This window comes from Gopherus evgoodei, chromosome 9 (genome assembly GCF_007399415.2).
Source record: "Gopherus evgoodei ecotype Sinaloan lineage chromosome 9, rGopEvg1_v1.p, whole genome shotgun sequence".
NCBI lineage: Eukaryota > Metazoa > Chordata > Testudines > Testudinidae > Gopherus > Gopherus evgoodei.
The window spans coordinates 27,947,870-27,961,628 of NC_044330.1; the positions used below are offsets into that span (position 1 = coordinate 27,947,870).

General features: G+C 40.5%; 1 protein-coding gene across 2 annotated transcripts in view; it reads right to left on the reverse strand.

The window, feature by feature from the left end:
• The window catches only part of MED12L (mediator complex subunit 12L), a 319,974-nt gene that overhangs the window by 28,873 nt on the left and 277,342 nt on the right, over positions 1–13,759 (reverse strand). For both annotated transcript variants that reach the window (XM_030575113.1, XM_030575112.1), the window contains one exon: positions 12,732–12,943. In XM_030575113.1, coding sequence (XP_030430973.1) covers positions 12,732–12,943 — 212 coding nt within the window. The remainder of the gene's footprint in view (positions 1–12,731; positions 12,944–13,759) is intronic.

Sequence of the window (13,759 nt, forward strand, 5' to 3'; positions counted from 1 at the left end):
ACTCACTCATATCCTGTTCATAGTCACATTGTTGGAAGCTACACAAACTATTGAAATGTGGTAGTAAATATATACAAACAAACAAACAAACAGGCCTAAGTTTAACTATTATTTGGACACTGCCACAAAATTGTCAGGAAAATAGACTTGGGGCATAAAGAGATCAGTGCGGTCTGAGTGGACTCCCCACAGAGAGACTGTGACACTCTATACCTCAAAGCAGCTCCCTGGTGCCCCCAATATTCACCACTGACATATAATTATGATATGTTTTGTACAAAGTATGCCTCGTAAGGTATCATTTTAAAAGTGTTGATCTGCTGAACATTAATATCCTGTTGGATTGTATGTGCTGTCATTATATGTAAAGTTAGGAAGTTTTGCTGTGTGTGTGTTACTGAAATATGTTGTGAGATTGGGAACACTCACAACCAGCCTTTCAGACTCGGCAAATTGAGTATCCAGATGTGCTGATGTCCGATTAAAAGGAATTCATTCTCCCAACAGCCATCCCAGAAGACTTCTCAGAGAGAGCATATAAACACTGCTTGACCAAAGGGGGCGGATCCCCATGTCACAAGCATGGATCTTTCCAGCAAGCTGGAATAAACTATAAAAGAAAAGAAGTGACATGATCACTTGACCTCTCTCTCCCTCCTCCAACTCAACACCTGGAAGAAACATCTGGAAGACAGACGTTGAACTGGAAAGGGTGGTTTTACCCCAGCTCCCAGAGTAAGGCATTGTTTGATTCAAATCCTATCTAGTTTGTAGAACTGAGACTGCAAACTTATTATTGTTTCTTACGTAACCAACTTTTATCTCTACGCTTGCTACTTGTAATTACTTAATAAATCTGTTTTAATTTTAGCTAAAACAGTGTGTTTTGGTTGAAGTGCTTGGGAAATCTCAGCTCAGTTTACAAAGGCTACTGTGTGTCCTCTCCACACCAAGGAAAGTGCAGACTGGGTAATAAACTTATGCTGGTCAGACTTCTGACCAGGGAAAGACGGTACAGTTCTGGGAGACAAGGCTGGGGAGTGGCATGGGAATTGGCTGGAGTCTCTCTATTGTTGGTTCACGAGTGACTGGCAAAGCATTCATGTAACTCAGTTGCATGTAACCCTGCCTGTGGATGTCTGTGTAAGTGCAGCTCTTGCCAGAGGTTTGTGGCTTAACAATAGTATCACAACGTGAAAGAAATACCCCAGGTTGGTGGTACAGAGGTCTCAGCAGTCCCACAGTCCAGGGAACCCCATCACAGAGACATCACCCTGAGAAGGGGTAACTGAGTTTGGCTGGAGAGCCAGACAAAGCCCAACCTCCTGAAAACCTGGGGTTGGTTGTACTGTAACATGGTAAAAGACGAGCAGAAAGGTCTCAAGGCCTGAATCCAGATGCCCACATTCTTTTCTAGGGGTTCAGTGGAATGTGTCAGCCCTTTGACATCATTGCTTCTGGTTCTTCTACTGATAAATATGTCCAACTGGCAATGAAGTCAATGGAGAATGGAATTTTGTCCACTGATACAAGTCCTCATTTAATAAAGGCCCCATTCAACTCCCACTGAAATCACTGGAAATACTTCCATGAACTTCAATGGGAGTTGGATTGAGTCCTAATTCCTGAAGAAAATGCTGACTAGATGTATGATTTCACAGACAGAACCAAGTTGTAGGCAGCACCCCCCAAATTTAATTACTCTTGTTCACAAAATTCATATGCAGGTTTTTCTCAACAGTTAAAAGGTACAACAATCTGAAGCCCAGCAGGCTAAGTTTTATGAGTTACAAAGCAGAGCATATGACAACAGACTAAGAGGTACTACAAGAGCAATAAGGCATTAAGTCAGACAAGAGCTATCAGTCTAGGCAAAATTGAACTTTAAACCAAAAAGCTATTAGCTAGGCAGGATACAAATCAACTTTGTCCAGAACAGCAGGCAACCACAGAGAAAATTCCACTGCTGTGAGCAAGAATTCTGTGATTGTTTCTGATAAATTCTAAAGGCTTATCAGAACAGGCATCATTTAGTCAGGAGTAAACTAGCATGCAAGTTAATTGGTGAGAAATGGAATCGTGCATGCATGTAACAAAAATGAGCATTTCTGAGAGCGGATGCAAGCGTATAGTAGTAACAACATTATCTTATGATCTGATCATGTATAAAATAAAATGCAGCAAAGCTCACTGGAACTGAACTGAATACACTGTCTGGTAAGTTGTGTGGTCATAAGTTATCTTTTATAGTAAGGCAACAGAAATGACACAGATAATTTAAGCAGCCTGAGCTACCTCAGCCAGGTTGGCAACAACACCTGTGTTTGGAAACAGCGAGCAAAACACTAACATTTATTTAGACTGTAAATATCATGGTTTGATATATTTGTACAAAATGAAAGACTCCACTGTACGTCCACAATAAATCTAAGCTTGTTTTATTAACTGCACAGATGCCAAACTATATCCCTTCGCTGCCAAGTCTCTAGTAAACAAAAATATGTATTGCAAATATATAAAATATTAAAATCACAGCATCCAGCAGATATTTTTACAAAGATTGATTTAGTTTGTCTCTCTGTCAATTAATGCTTTACCAACATAGACGATGCTCCCCGGGACAGGAAGTAAGGCATGCAACCAACTTTGAAATTTAACTTTCCTGATCAATGATGCCTTACAAGCCATCAACACAGCTTTTAGAATGTGAACCTCACCAAGCCACAGCAACAGATTTTTTTTAATTTAATAAAATTAATTGATTAAAAAATTAAATATTCCTGGCCCCATTGAAATCAATGGCACCATTCTTATTGGCTTCAACAGGGCAAGGATTTTACCCCTTGTCTGCTGACAACATGTCTATTCACAAGCCATTTAGGTCAGATTTTCCAAATGTTAAATGTTAGATTATCAAAGGTGCTCAGCACTCAAAAGGTCCCCCATGTGACACTTGTAGGCAGATTTTTAAAAGGCCTCAGCTTTAATAGACCACCTAACATGCTGAGATTTTTTTTGAAAACTTGGCCATTTATCTTGGTGCCTAAATGGGAGTTATGCCCTATTGAAGCCTGCCCCTTGGATAATAGACACCCCAGAGACAAAATATCCTTTCATAAAAGATTAGCTAGAAAATGTATGATTTTCTCCAATTTCTGATAAAAACTCAGTACTAATACAAAAATGTTAAATATAGTGTGTAGCATATTTATCATGAAACATCATTTATTTTCTAACTTCTGAAACAGGGATAAGGGTTTATGTTTCAGTATTTAGCACTCCTATGTCAACATGCCATACTGATTTTTTTACTTGATGCAAAATCTAAAAATATTTATTATAAAACTTGCTTTCTGAGGTGGCTCAGTAATATGACAGCACTGCACTGCACAGTCCATGAATGAGATCCGAAATCACAAGCATTTTGGGGGACTCCAAGTACAGAGGGACAAGAGACAACTCTGCTTCCATTGATGAAATGGCAGAACTACTATCTACTTATGGAATGGAATTAAGTGCTTCTCTGGAATTTCTGATGGCATGAAATAGGGTGCTGAAAAGCATGTTGCCCACACTAGTTTTACAGCTCCTCTGTCAGTCAGTCCATGGAGCAGTACTGGGAACACTGTTGCAGAATCCCATAAGTCTCATTTTATTAAATGATTAAAACTGGCATAATAGGAGCTTAAAGCAGGGAGGAGTTGGAAGGTAAAAACTGGAACAAAACCAGCAATCAGCGTGAAGATATGGGCAGTACATGAAGATATGGGTCATGCTTGGATGCATGTGGCATCAGAAACATCTCTCTTTTAACCTTTTAGAACAAAAAATATGAAATATTTATAACAAGAAAATAATGATAAAGCTATTGGAAACATTTGTCATGAAGGAACACTCCATGTGTGCATGTGTATATGTAATCTACACATAGGGTGACCAGATGTCCCGATAAAATCAGGATTGTCCCAATATTGAACTCTCTATCCCATGTCCCGACCGATGTATGATCAGGACACCATTTGTCCCTATATTGTAGAGTTGCCAGGCCTCCGGTTGATGCAGGGTTGGCAGGCTCCCTACCTGGCTGGCTATGCACAGCTCCCCAGAAGTGGCGATATCTACCTTTGGGTCCTAGGTGCAGGGACATCCAGGGGGACTCCGAGTGCTGCCCCTGCCATGAGAGCTGGCTCTGCAGCTCCCATTGGCTGGGACCCGTGGCCAATGGGAGCTGTGGACGTGGCAGCTGCCCGTGAGGCAGTATGCAGGGCAACCTAGCTGTGCCTCCGCCTAGGACCCAGAGGGAAATGTTGCCACTTCCAGGGAGCCACCTGAGGTAAGAACCACCCAGAATCCACACATACCGCCCCCCGCACTCCAACTCACTGCCCCAGCCCTGAGCCCCCTCCTGTACCTAAACTCCCTCCCAGAGTCAGCACCCCAAACCCCACACCCCAACTCACTGCCCCAGCCCTGAGACTCCTCCTGTTGCAGCAGGGGCTGGAGCCTGGGCTGTGCGTCCCAGACCCGTAGCATGCGGTCAGTGCCACGCTTGTGCATCCCTGACACGCAGTTCCCACGGGGGCTGGAGCCGGGGCCATGCGCCTCCAACCCGCAGCATTCAGCAGTGGTTGGAGCCAGGGCCACGTGCCCCCCGACCTGTGGCATGGGCTGGAGCTGGGGCTATGAGTCCCCAACCTGCAGTTTGTGGCTGGAGCTGGGACCATGTGTCCCTACGGCTTGCAGGGGCGGCAGGAACCAGGCCATGCGCCTCCCATGGCAGCTTCCTAGGGCTGTGCACCTCCCTCCCCCATGGTTCTGGTGGGGGCTATGAGCCTGTGGCTGCCCCTACCCCCCACCATGTGTTCCAATATTTTTACTCTTGCAGTCTGGTCACCCTAGTTACACACATGCACATACTCTATCTGAGCAACAGGGGAGCTCAAAGCATATCATTCTCATCTACAGCAAATTGTGCAGCTTGTGCACTGAAAGAAACGCATGTTTGTGCAAAAGAAAAACAAAGTTGAAGACAGCAGTGTGGTTACCATTATGTTGTCAAAGCCTTCCTGAAGAACTACAGCAGTGTTACAGACATCCTAAAGGAAAAGAACAGGCGAGAAAATGGCAAATAACACAGAGAACAAATATTAGCTTTAGTTCATTAGCAAAGTTGTTCCTTTAACCCAAACACTATTATTATACATAAATGATTTCAATTTATATGATATTTTATAACATGGCTATTGCATAGATGAGAAAAGACGAGTGACATTCTTTCATTATTGTCTTAAAATAATTATCACTTCACTATACATCCACCATTAGCAGTAACACAATCCACTTACCAAATGTATTATCTGTAGAAGGATTAGTATCAGATATGTTTACACCCTTTTATTTTTAATCCTTTTGCCATTTTAAGAAGAGCCTGTGGACTGTTTTCCGCGATATGTTTTGCATTATCATGCAGATCAAATAAAAACAAATATTTGATGTCCTATGACTAGGAGGAACATAACCACTAAGGTCTGAGCTACGCTGGGGGGGAGGGGTGTATCGATTTAAGTTACACAACTTCAGCTACATGAATAACATAGCTGAAGTCGACGTACTTAGACCTACTTACTGCGGTGTCTTCACTATGGTAGGCTCTCCCGTCGACTCCGCCTGTGCCTCTCGCCCTGGTGGAGTACCGGAGTCAATGGGAGAGCACTCGGCGGTCCATTTATCGCATCTAGACTAGACATGATAAATCAACCTCCCGCTGGATCGATTGCTGCCCGCTGATCCAGCTTGTAATTTACACAAGACCTAAGTCATCAGCAAGTGATTCATTTCTAGCCATAGCTGACACAGAAATGTCACGTCTCCTGGGAACAGAAAAATACGGTTAAGGTGATCTTACAGACTGTCAGAATACTGATATCAGGGCATCACAAAGAGTTTGTTATGTAGCAGATAAATCTACAGGGAATTTAGATCTCAACCACAACTTCCTAGTCCCCTAGCTAGATTAACACACACAAGGACTATATTTATTCATCTAAAAACTGGCTGACTGGCTGGTTATATTCTGATCCTCTTAACACAACATACCTAACTGCACTTAGATTCTCATTGTGCAACACAGGCTGGACACCTACTCCAAGCATTTGTAATTCATGGTTTCTCTCACTGAATCTTTTCATTTTCTACATGAAAGCGGATGTATACATTCTTAATCACAAATAGGAAAATATATGTTTTTTCCATCAGCAATTGTTTGTCTTTAATAAATAATGGTGCCAGATTCCACTGTTACTCTAGGGTACAACTCTGATACAACTACACCCATATAAGTGCAAAGCAGTTGTATTGAAGTCAATGGTATTACCTTTGGCATTATACTAACATTACTTTGGTCAAAATGTGACTCATTTATGTCTTAATGTATCTTATTTTAAAATGATCTAGGTTATACATTGCAGAAAACAAACAGCCAAGAAACATACTATTTTATTGTAATAAAAATATCTAATTTTACTCTGTCATTTAAATCATAGCAATCACCTTATTACAACTTAGTAAATTCATTCACCAAAATAACACAAAAAAAGCGACTTCCAAATGTCTAATGCAACTGTTACATATTAATCTTTCTTTCTTTATTGTACTCAAAAAAATTAATAGAAAAAAAATAAATCACATACTATTTTTCCCTAACTAAACAAAAATCTTTATACTGCCTGTTTGTATTTTCTGTCAAAAATTGTCCTTCAGGAATACTAAAAATTGCTTACAGGTGTTTTATGGTGCTAATAAAGCATAGCAGTGTTATAAGATTTCTGTACAGGAATTCTAAACAGTCTATAAACTATTATAGGATTCCTTGTAATTCACAATAGCCTTTTATTCGTAATATTTGAAATCAGTGGAGCAAATAGTTTTTAATAGAGACTGGTATTTACTTTATAGCTAAAAGCTTTTAACGGAATGGCATTTACAGTCCTACCAGCTCAAAAGTGTTGGTTCCTTCTGGATTTATATACAAGAATCTAGGGGGTCCTATAGAATTGCATACTATGGATGTTTTGTGAAATACACCATGCTACCTATGTCAATGAGTAACATCTCCAATTTTCCAGATGGCAGCAACATACAGAAAAAGAAATATTTAAGAAACTCTCTTTGCTTCACCACATCTTAAAAAAATATAGTTCATGATGGTGGTGCCCAAAACTTACCGAATGCCTTAAATAAAGATAAGATTTGCAGCTGCTAACATTTTTTATTTTTTGGTCTTTTCTTTCCCCCCTTCCAGTTTTCAAAGTATTTCCTATACTAAGCCCAGGGAAATAAAAATGGTGAGGTGACCATGTCTTTTTCACTCAGGTAAAACTGGCAAATTTTTCAGTCCCACTACTGTATTTGAACTATGGAGGAAAAGGCTGCAAAGCATTCACTACAACGTGTGCTTTGGAAGCCTGTGAAAGCAATTAATACTTTTAAAGCGCTTATCACCACTCAAATTATTTTGCCAAAATTTTCCCCATAGTTGCTAATACCTGTGCAACTCCACTAGTGCATTAAACCTTAGCGTAGGTAAGACTCAGAGCAGATCTAAACTATGTGGTGGTAAAAATGCAAGCAGCCAGAGGAGCCATCTCTACACCACCACTACAGAAGCAGGTCACATGGTGTTAGCAATGAGGGGAATATTTTGGCAATATGTTTAGAGTAGACAGCTACAGATGCTGTCAGTAGGCCATTTAATCACAGATAAAAGTCCCAGGAAACAGATTAAACCACAAAGAGTGCCTTCTGAGCCTGGCATTATATACACAACCTTGGCAGTAGCCAGCCCAAACGTTTGTATCAAGCCCTCTTGCATGTTGTGAAAGCCTTGTCTATTCATAAAACTGCACAGGTTTAACAAAAAGGTTTAAAAACTAATTTAGGTGTTTTGCATTGGATTCACTATCTGGCTACTCTTCAATTGATATAAATCTGGTGTACATTGATATCTTAAACTGATTCATTACCAAATTAAATTAAATTTATTACTCTTTTGCTGGTATAAGCTGCATCTAACACAGGTTTTTTTTGTCAGCGTAACTATAACGGTTAGGGGTGTTCTTAAATGAGAGGATAAAACAATTAGGAGTTTAGTTTAGGCTTCTGCATTACAACTCAGATTTTATTCACTTAAGCACAATATATGTAACACTACTTATTCAGGCAGACATTTGCTGAAATCTCTATACTCTATCATCTGAATATGAAGTCAATAGGACCTTTAAGTAAGTAGTACTGAGTTGGGCCCTTAATAATGTTGCTTAATATTGGAAATCTTGTAGCTGGGTTACTTTCTATGAAATAGGAAATGTTGGGTCACAATATATGGTTGATTATTACAGCTAATTTTAATATAATTTGAGATCTTATTTCTTATTAGTGGGAATTTTTTTTTAGTCTTATTTGGTTTGTAATTTGTATTATCTTTAAAACTGCAACTAAAACTAAGCAAAACAATTGAAGTTTTTTTTTCCTTTTTATATTTTATTGACTGACATGTTCTTCTAAACCTTTGTTAACTTCTTAATTCTTTGATAAAAAGAAAATAGTATTCAGTAAAAGGTCTTGGGGGTAGGCACTGTTATATATTTGCACTGTGCTTAGCACAGTGGAGACCTGGTCTCTACGTGCTACAGTAATAAATAATAATAATAAAATATCTGAAACCCCCATATTATTCTCTGCTGTTCATAGTTATATTTTTGTCTGTTGCCCTGATGAGCCCTCCAAATTTAGCGACAGACCATAGTGTCTGTGGGATTAGGACTAAGAGTGGGAAGAAACCAAGGAACAGCTGCTCTCTGTAGCTTCCCTGGGATGTGGGTGGATTTCAAGTGGAAAGCTGCCCAGGAGTTCCTGCTGTTCAGAATAGCAGTATCTCCTACACAGCTGCAAATTCTCCCAAGTCCTCCTTGGATTTGTCTGCAGTACAAGTCTATTGGGGTTTAATCAGGTTGGCTGTCACAGTTTCAATCTTATTTATGGGTTTTGTACTGCCACCCCTCACAGTAGTATCTGAGTTCATTTGTTCTACTCTGATCACTAACTCACAATCAGCATTGTGTCAAACACAATACAATTTTATAATATGGCAAGTTCCCCATGTCTAAGCCCACACAAAACCCCAATATCTTGTGGGTGTCCTAATATCTGTTTGGATCCTGAGACTCATACAGTTTCCTGAAGTCAACCCCCCCTTCAATGCCGAACAGAAGGAAGGGAATTTCCTGGCCCTACAGAAGACTAGCACTTTGCCCCAGTAGTATTTGGTTATGGGTATGTGTGTCAACAAAATCAACAGCATCTGTACAGCATGAACTGAGTTCTAAATGCTAGTAACTTGCCTCATGCTGAGGGAAAACAGACATGAGGATAAAAATCCTCAAGGAAGAAACCACAACAGTGCAGGAATTTCTCCTCTTTCCATCTGAGTACAGAGGAGTGCATGGGAAGTGAAGGAATGGAGTTGCTCTGTCTTTGGCTGTCAAACACCAAAGCAGCGCTTGCCAATAGTGCTATGTATCATCATCATTTACTATTTGTGTTGCAGTACCACTTCAGGACCCTAAAAGAGCGATACTGACCCCATTGTGCTAGTCACCCTATAAGCACATAACAAAAAGACAGTCCCTGCTGTACAGAGATTTCAGTCTAATGAAGAGACAACAGACATATGGGGAAAGCACAAGGTAACGAGATGATAATGAACAGTGTGCTAAGCAGCTGTCTCAGCATACCAGCTTTCTAATCATTGTTGAGGTTTTTGTAGGCATCATAGCAGAGGAGAGCTTTAAGAAGGGATTTGAAGGAGGACAATGAAATAGTTTTATGGATATTTACAGAAAGCTCCTTTCATGCAGCATAGGACAAAGCAGGTAGGCACTTGTTGGAAAATTTGACAAATGGGCAATCAAGACAGGCATCTTCGGCAGAGTGGAGGCAGAAGTCGACATCATGATAGCATATGAGATGATATATAGCATGGGGATAAGCCAGGACCACCTTAAAAGTGAAGACAAGTAGTTTATGTTCGACAGCGTACACTCTTTATAACATTCAACAAAATGAAGCTCTGTGAAATGTTGGTCCTTCTATATTTGGTTCACACAGTGGGCAGTAATTGTCTATCAATATCTTGTATATAAACTCTGAGCCTAGATAGATAAGTCAGATTGACAGGTTATATAATGTGGTGATCTATTGGAGGAGGGGGGAGCTTGCAGCTCTGCTAACAGGGTTGCACTTGCTCTATGGATAAACAGAAGACAGGTGTCTGCAGGTCTGTCCAATCAGCACTTTTCATAAGCGTTACATTCACTTATAGAGAAAAGTGAAACACATTCCTGAGAAATGGAGATTTGATGTATTTAATTGTTTCAGCAAACTAAACAACTTGCTGACCTAGTTTTGCAAGGAATCTACCACAGTGGAGTCTGTCCTCCCCACCCGCAACATATGAATAATCAGATGAGAGAAGTCCTTATTCTTAGGGAAACAAAATTCTTCAGCAAATTTTCCTCACAAATGGATCCAATATATTACCACCATCAATAAATTGGTGATGGAATTGCAACTTATGCTGGGAAAACAATAGAATTTACCCATCGACTTTCTTAGGACTTCAGTGTTGAGTTGGCTTATTTTATTTGCTTTTTATTTATGTACGTATTGTGTATATTGTACATCAGGAGCTGCGGTTCATCCATTATTCTGGGCCAATGACGAACACATCCCCAGTGCCTTGCACGAATGACAAACGTACCATTTTACAAAGGCAGATTGGCAAGAACATATTTCCTAGAAAAAAGTACTACTCCCTAGGAGTCAATTAAAAAAAAGCATGGCTTGAGACTCAACTGTATATTTGTTGGTGCCAAGGATTTACTTACAGGAAAGATGAAGTTTTAGTTCCAAGAATGTTCAAGAAGCAGATTTTGAAACATTTTAAAATACAATCAGCAGTAAGGGCTCAATGTGAAAGAGCAGGACAACAAATCACGCAATTTATATATGAATTTTTCGTAACAGGGATCTGGAAGCCAATTTTATTTTTAAATACTGTTCTTTAGCTCTGATTAAGCCAAGGTTTCTCAGACAAGAGTCACCACTTATGTAGGGAAAGGCCCTGGTGGGCCAGACCGGTATGTTTATCTGCCCCGTCCGCAGGTCCGGCCGATTGTGGCTCCCACTGGCCCCGAATCACCACTCCGGGCCAATGGGGCTGCTGGAAGTGGAGCAGGCTTAGGGACTTAGTGGCCACTGTTTCCAGCAGCCCCCATTGGCCTGGAGCAGCGATCCGTGGCCAGTGGGAGTCGCGATCAGCTGGACCTGCAGACGGGACAGGTAAACACATTGGCCCGGCCCACCATGGGCTTTCCCTACACAAGCGGCGATCCCTGTTTGAGAAACCCTAGATTAAGCCATCAGCTTTAGGAGGGACCTGCAGCAATCTCCAGGAAACTAGGTTCAAGTCGTGCACCTCCCACATACTTACACAGAATATAAGTGTGGTTTTGTGTATAACATTTGTTCATTGCTCTCTATGAAACATGTTAGTAAGTGAAACACCAGAAATTTTTACAGCGTGTTGTTTTGGGGAAGGGGGAGGAGGAGAGAGGAAGAGAGAAAAAAACCACTCCCCCATGTGTGAGAGAGAATGGCTCCCCCAGGAGATTCTGGAATTATTAAATGTAATTAACATTGTCATTAAACAGCAGAAATAGAGCAAATTTGGTTTACCCAGTCTGGCAATATATTGGATCATGCAGCATGAATGTGAAAAGTTTTTTCAGATTCTCACCATGAGGGAATTTAGAAACAGTCTAAGGTTATATGCTTTTTAAAAATTATATGTAGCTCCAAGAATAACAAAAAGTCTGTTGTATTCTCCTAAAGTACACTGTAATATTGACAATACTAGTATGAAGATTCATAGAGCCTTCTATTTCAAATTCAGTCTCAAGGTTATAGAAAAGGCATAAACGATGTTAGAAGCTGAACTGCAAATTACCACATTTGCACAACAAAATGACTAACACGTGGGAGGGTCCTAGAGCTCAGGCTCTAGCCCAAGCCTGAATGTCTACACCACAAGGAAACTGCCCCTTAGCCAGAGTCAGCTGGCATGGGCCAATGGTGGAATTTTAATTGCAGTGCAGGCATAGTGTCCATGAGATCTTCTTTATCACCTGTTGAAGTTTTATGCAACACTCAGTTTTATAAGATAAGCGACATGTAACTGAGACCAGAATAGGGCCGTAGGGATTTGTAATCTCTGATGAAATTTTCATTTCTGTAGTGTTTTACAAAACTTATTCAATTCTACACATGCCGTCTTTATAAACGGGGCCTGATCCTACTTACATACATTTACATACACTCATTAAGCAGATTAGCACAGGGAAGTTAAAGGACATTAAGCAGTAGAGGACCAGCCAATGATTTCATGAGATTTGCAGTAAAATTAAAAAGGACAAACAGACAAAGAGGTTGGTTTGGAAAATAAAGTTTAAAGAATAAATGGCCCTGGTGGAACAGGACTTAGAGTACATGGACCTGCTCTGTGGCAGTAAACTGAGATCAAAATAACCTCAGATGGCTCATAGGTTCCATGCAATTAATTATAATACAAACTGAAAGAAAGGCCTTCCTCTCCACATTTTGGGGTTTGAACAAACCTGTTGGAAAGGTCGTGTTTGGGCTTGCTGCCTGAGTAGCCGCTGTTGCTGCTGCTGCTGCAGGAGTTTCATCTGGAGCAGCTGCTGCTGAGTCGTAATTGCATGTATGGAGGGTGGCTGCATTATGGTGCCAGAACGCCTCTGTAGCATGTTAGACAAGGCTTGTTTTGTGTTCGTTGGAACAAAAGAGCCTGTAGGATCCAATCTGGAACCTAAAAAACATAAAATGTATATGTTTTCCCTGTCTTTTAAAGCAAAAGGGCTGACAGATCACTGTTAATCTGTCTATTCTACTGCATATCAAATACAAATAAATTATGGCAAGAGGTCTGGCTCTTTAAAGGCAGAGAATTGGATTGAGATTAACATTCCCAGCCAGAACAATTAACAGGCAAGCAGAGTTTACAAAAAAGAGCAGAGCACCTTTAAAATAGAGCTTTACTGGAAGTCTATCCATTTTTCTAGGTTCTAATAATGGAACTGGTGCCCAAAACTAATAGCTGAGTGCCTCAGATGTGAAGGTGAGAGAGGAGACAATTACTGTGTCCAAACACATTCAAATTAATTGTTCAAATTACAGAAGTTTGACACCAGAAAAATGGAAACTGAAGTGCTTTCCCAAAGTAATCAGTAGAATCCTGAATGGATTTGGGAAACATAGAAAGATCATTTAATAAGAGACCATTTGTGGAGTACATCGGTGGACATACCTTTCTAGGAAATGTTTCAGAGGGGCAGATCAAAGTAAACGGTCCTAAATTCTAGGCTCTTATGATGGGGTGTGCTTGCCCCACACTTGCCTGGAATAGGTCAACATAGGCGAGGTGGGTGGGGTTGCAAGTGCTTTGGAGAATAAGATTAAAATTCAAAATGATCTGGACAAACTGGAGAAATGGACAGGATGAAATTCAATACGGACAAATGTAAAGTACTCAATTTAGGAGTTGCACATAGAAGTTGCACATAGAAAATCAGAAATGACTGCCTAGGAAAAAGAGTACTGTGGAAAGGGATCTGGGAGTCTCAGT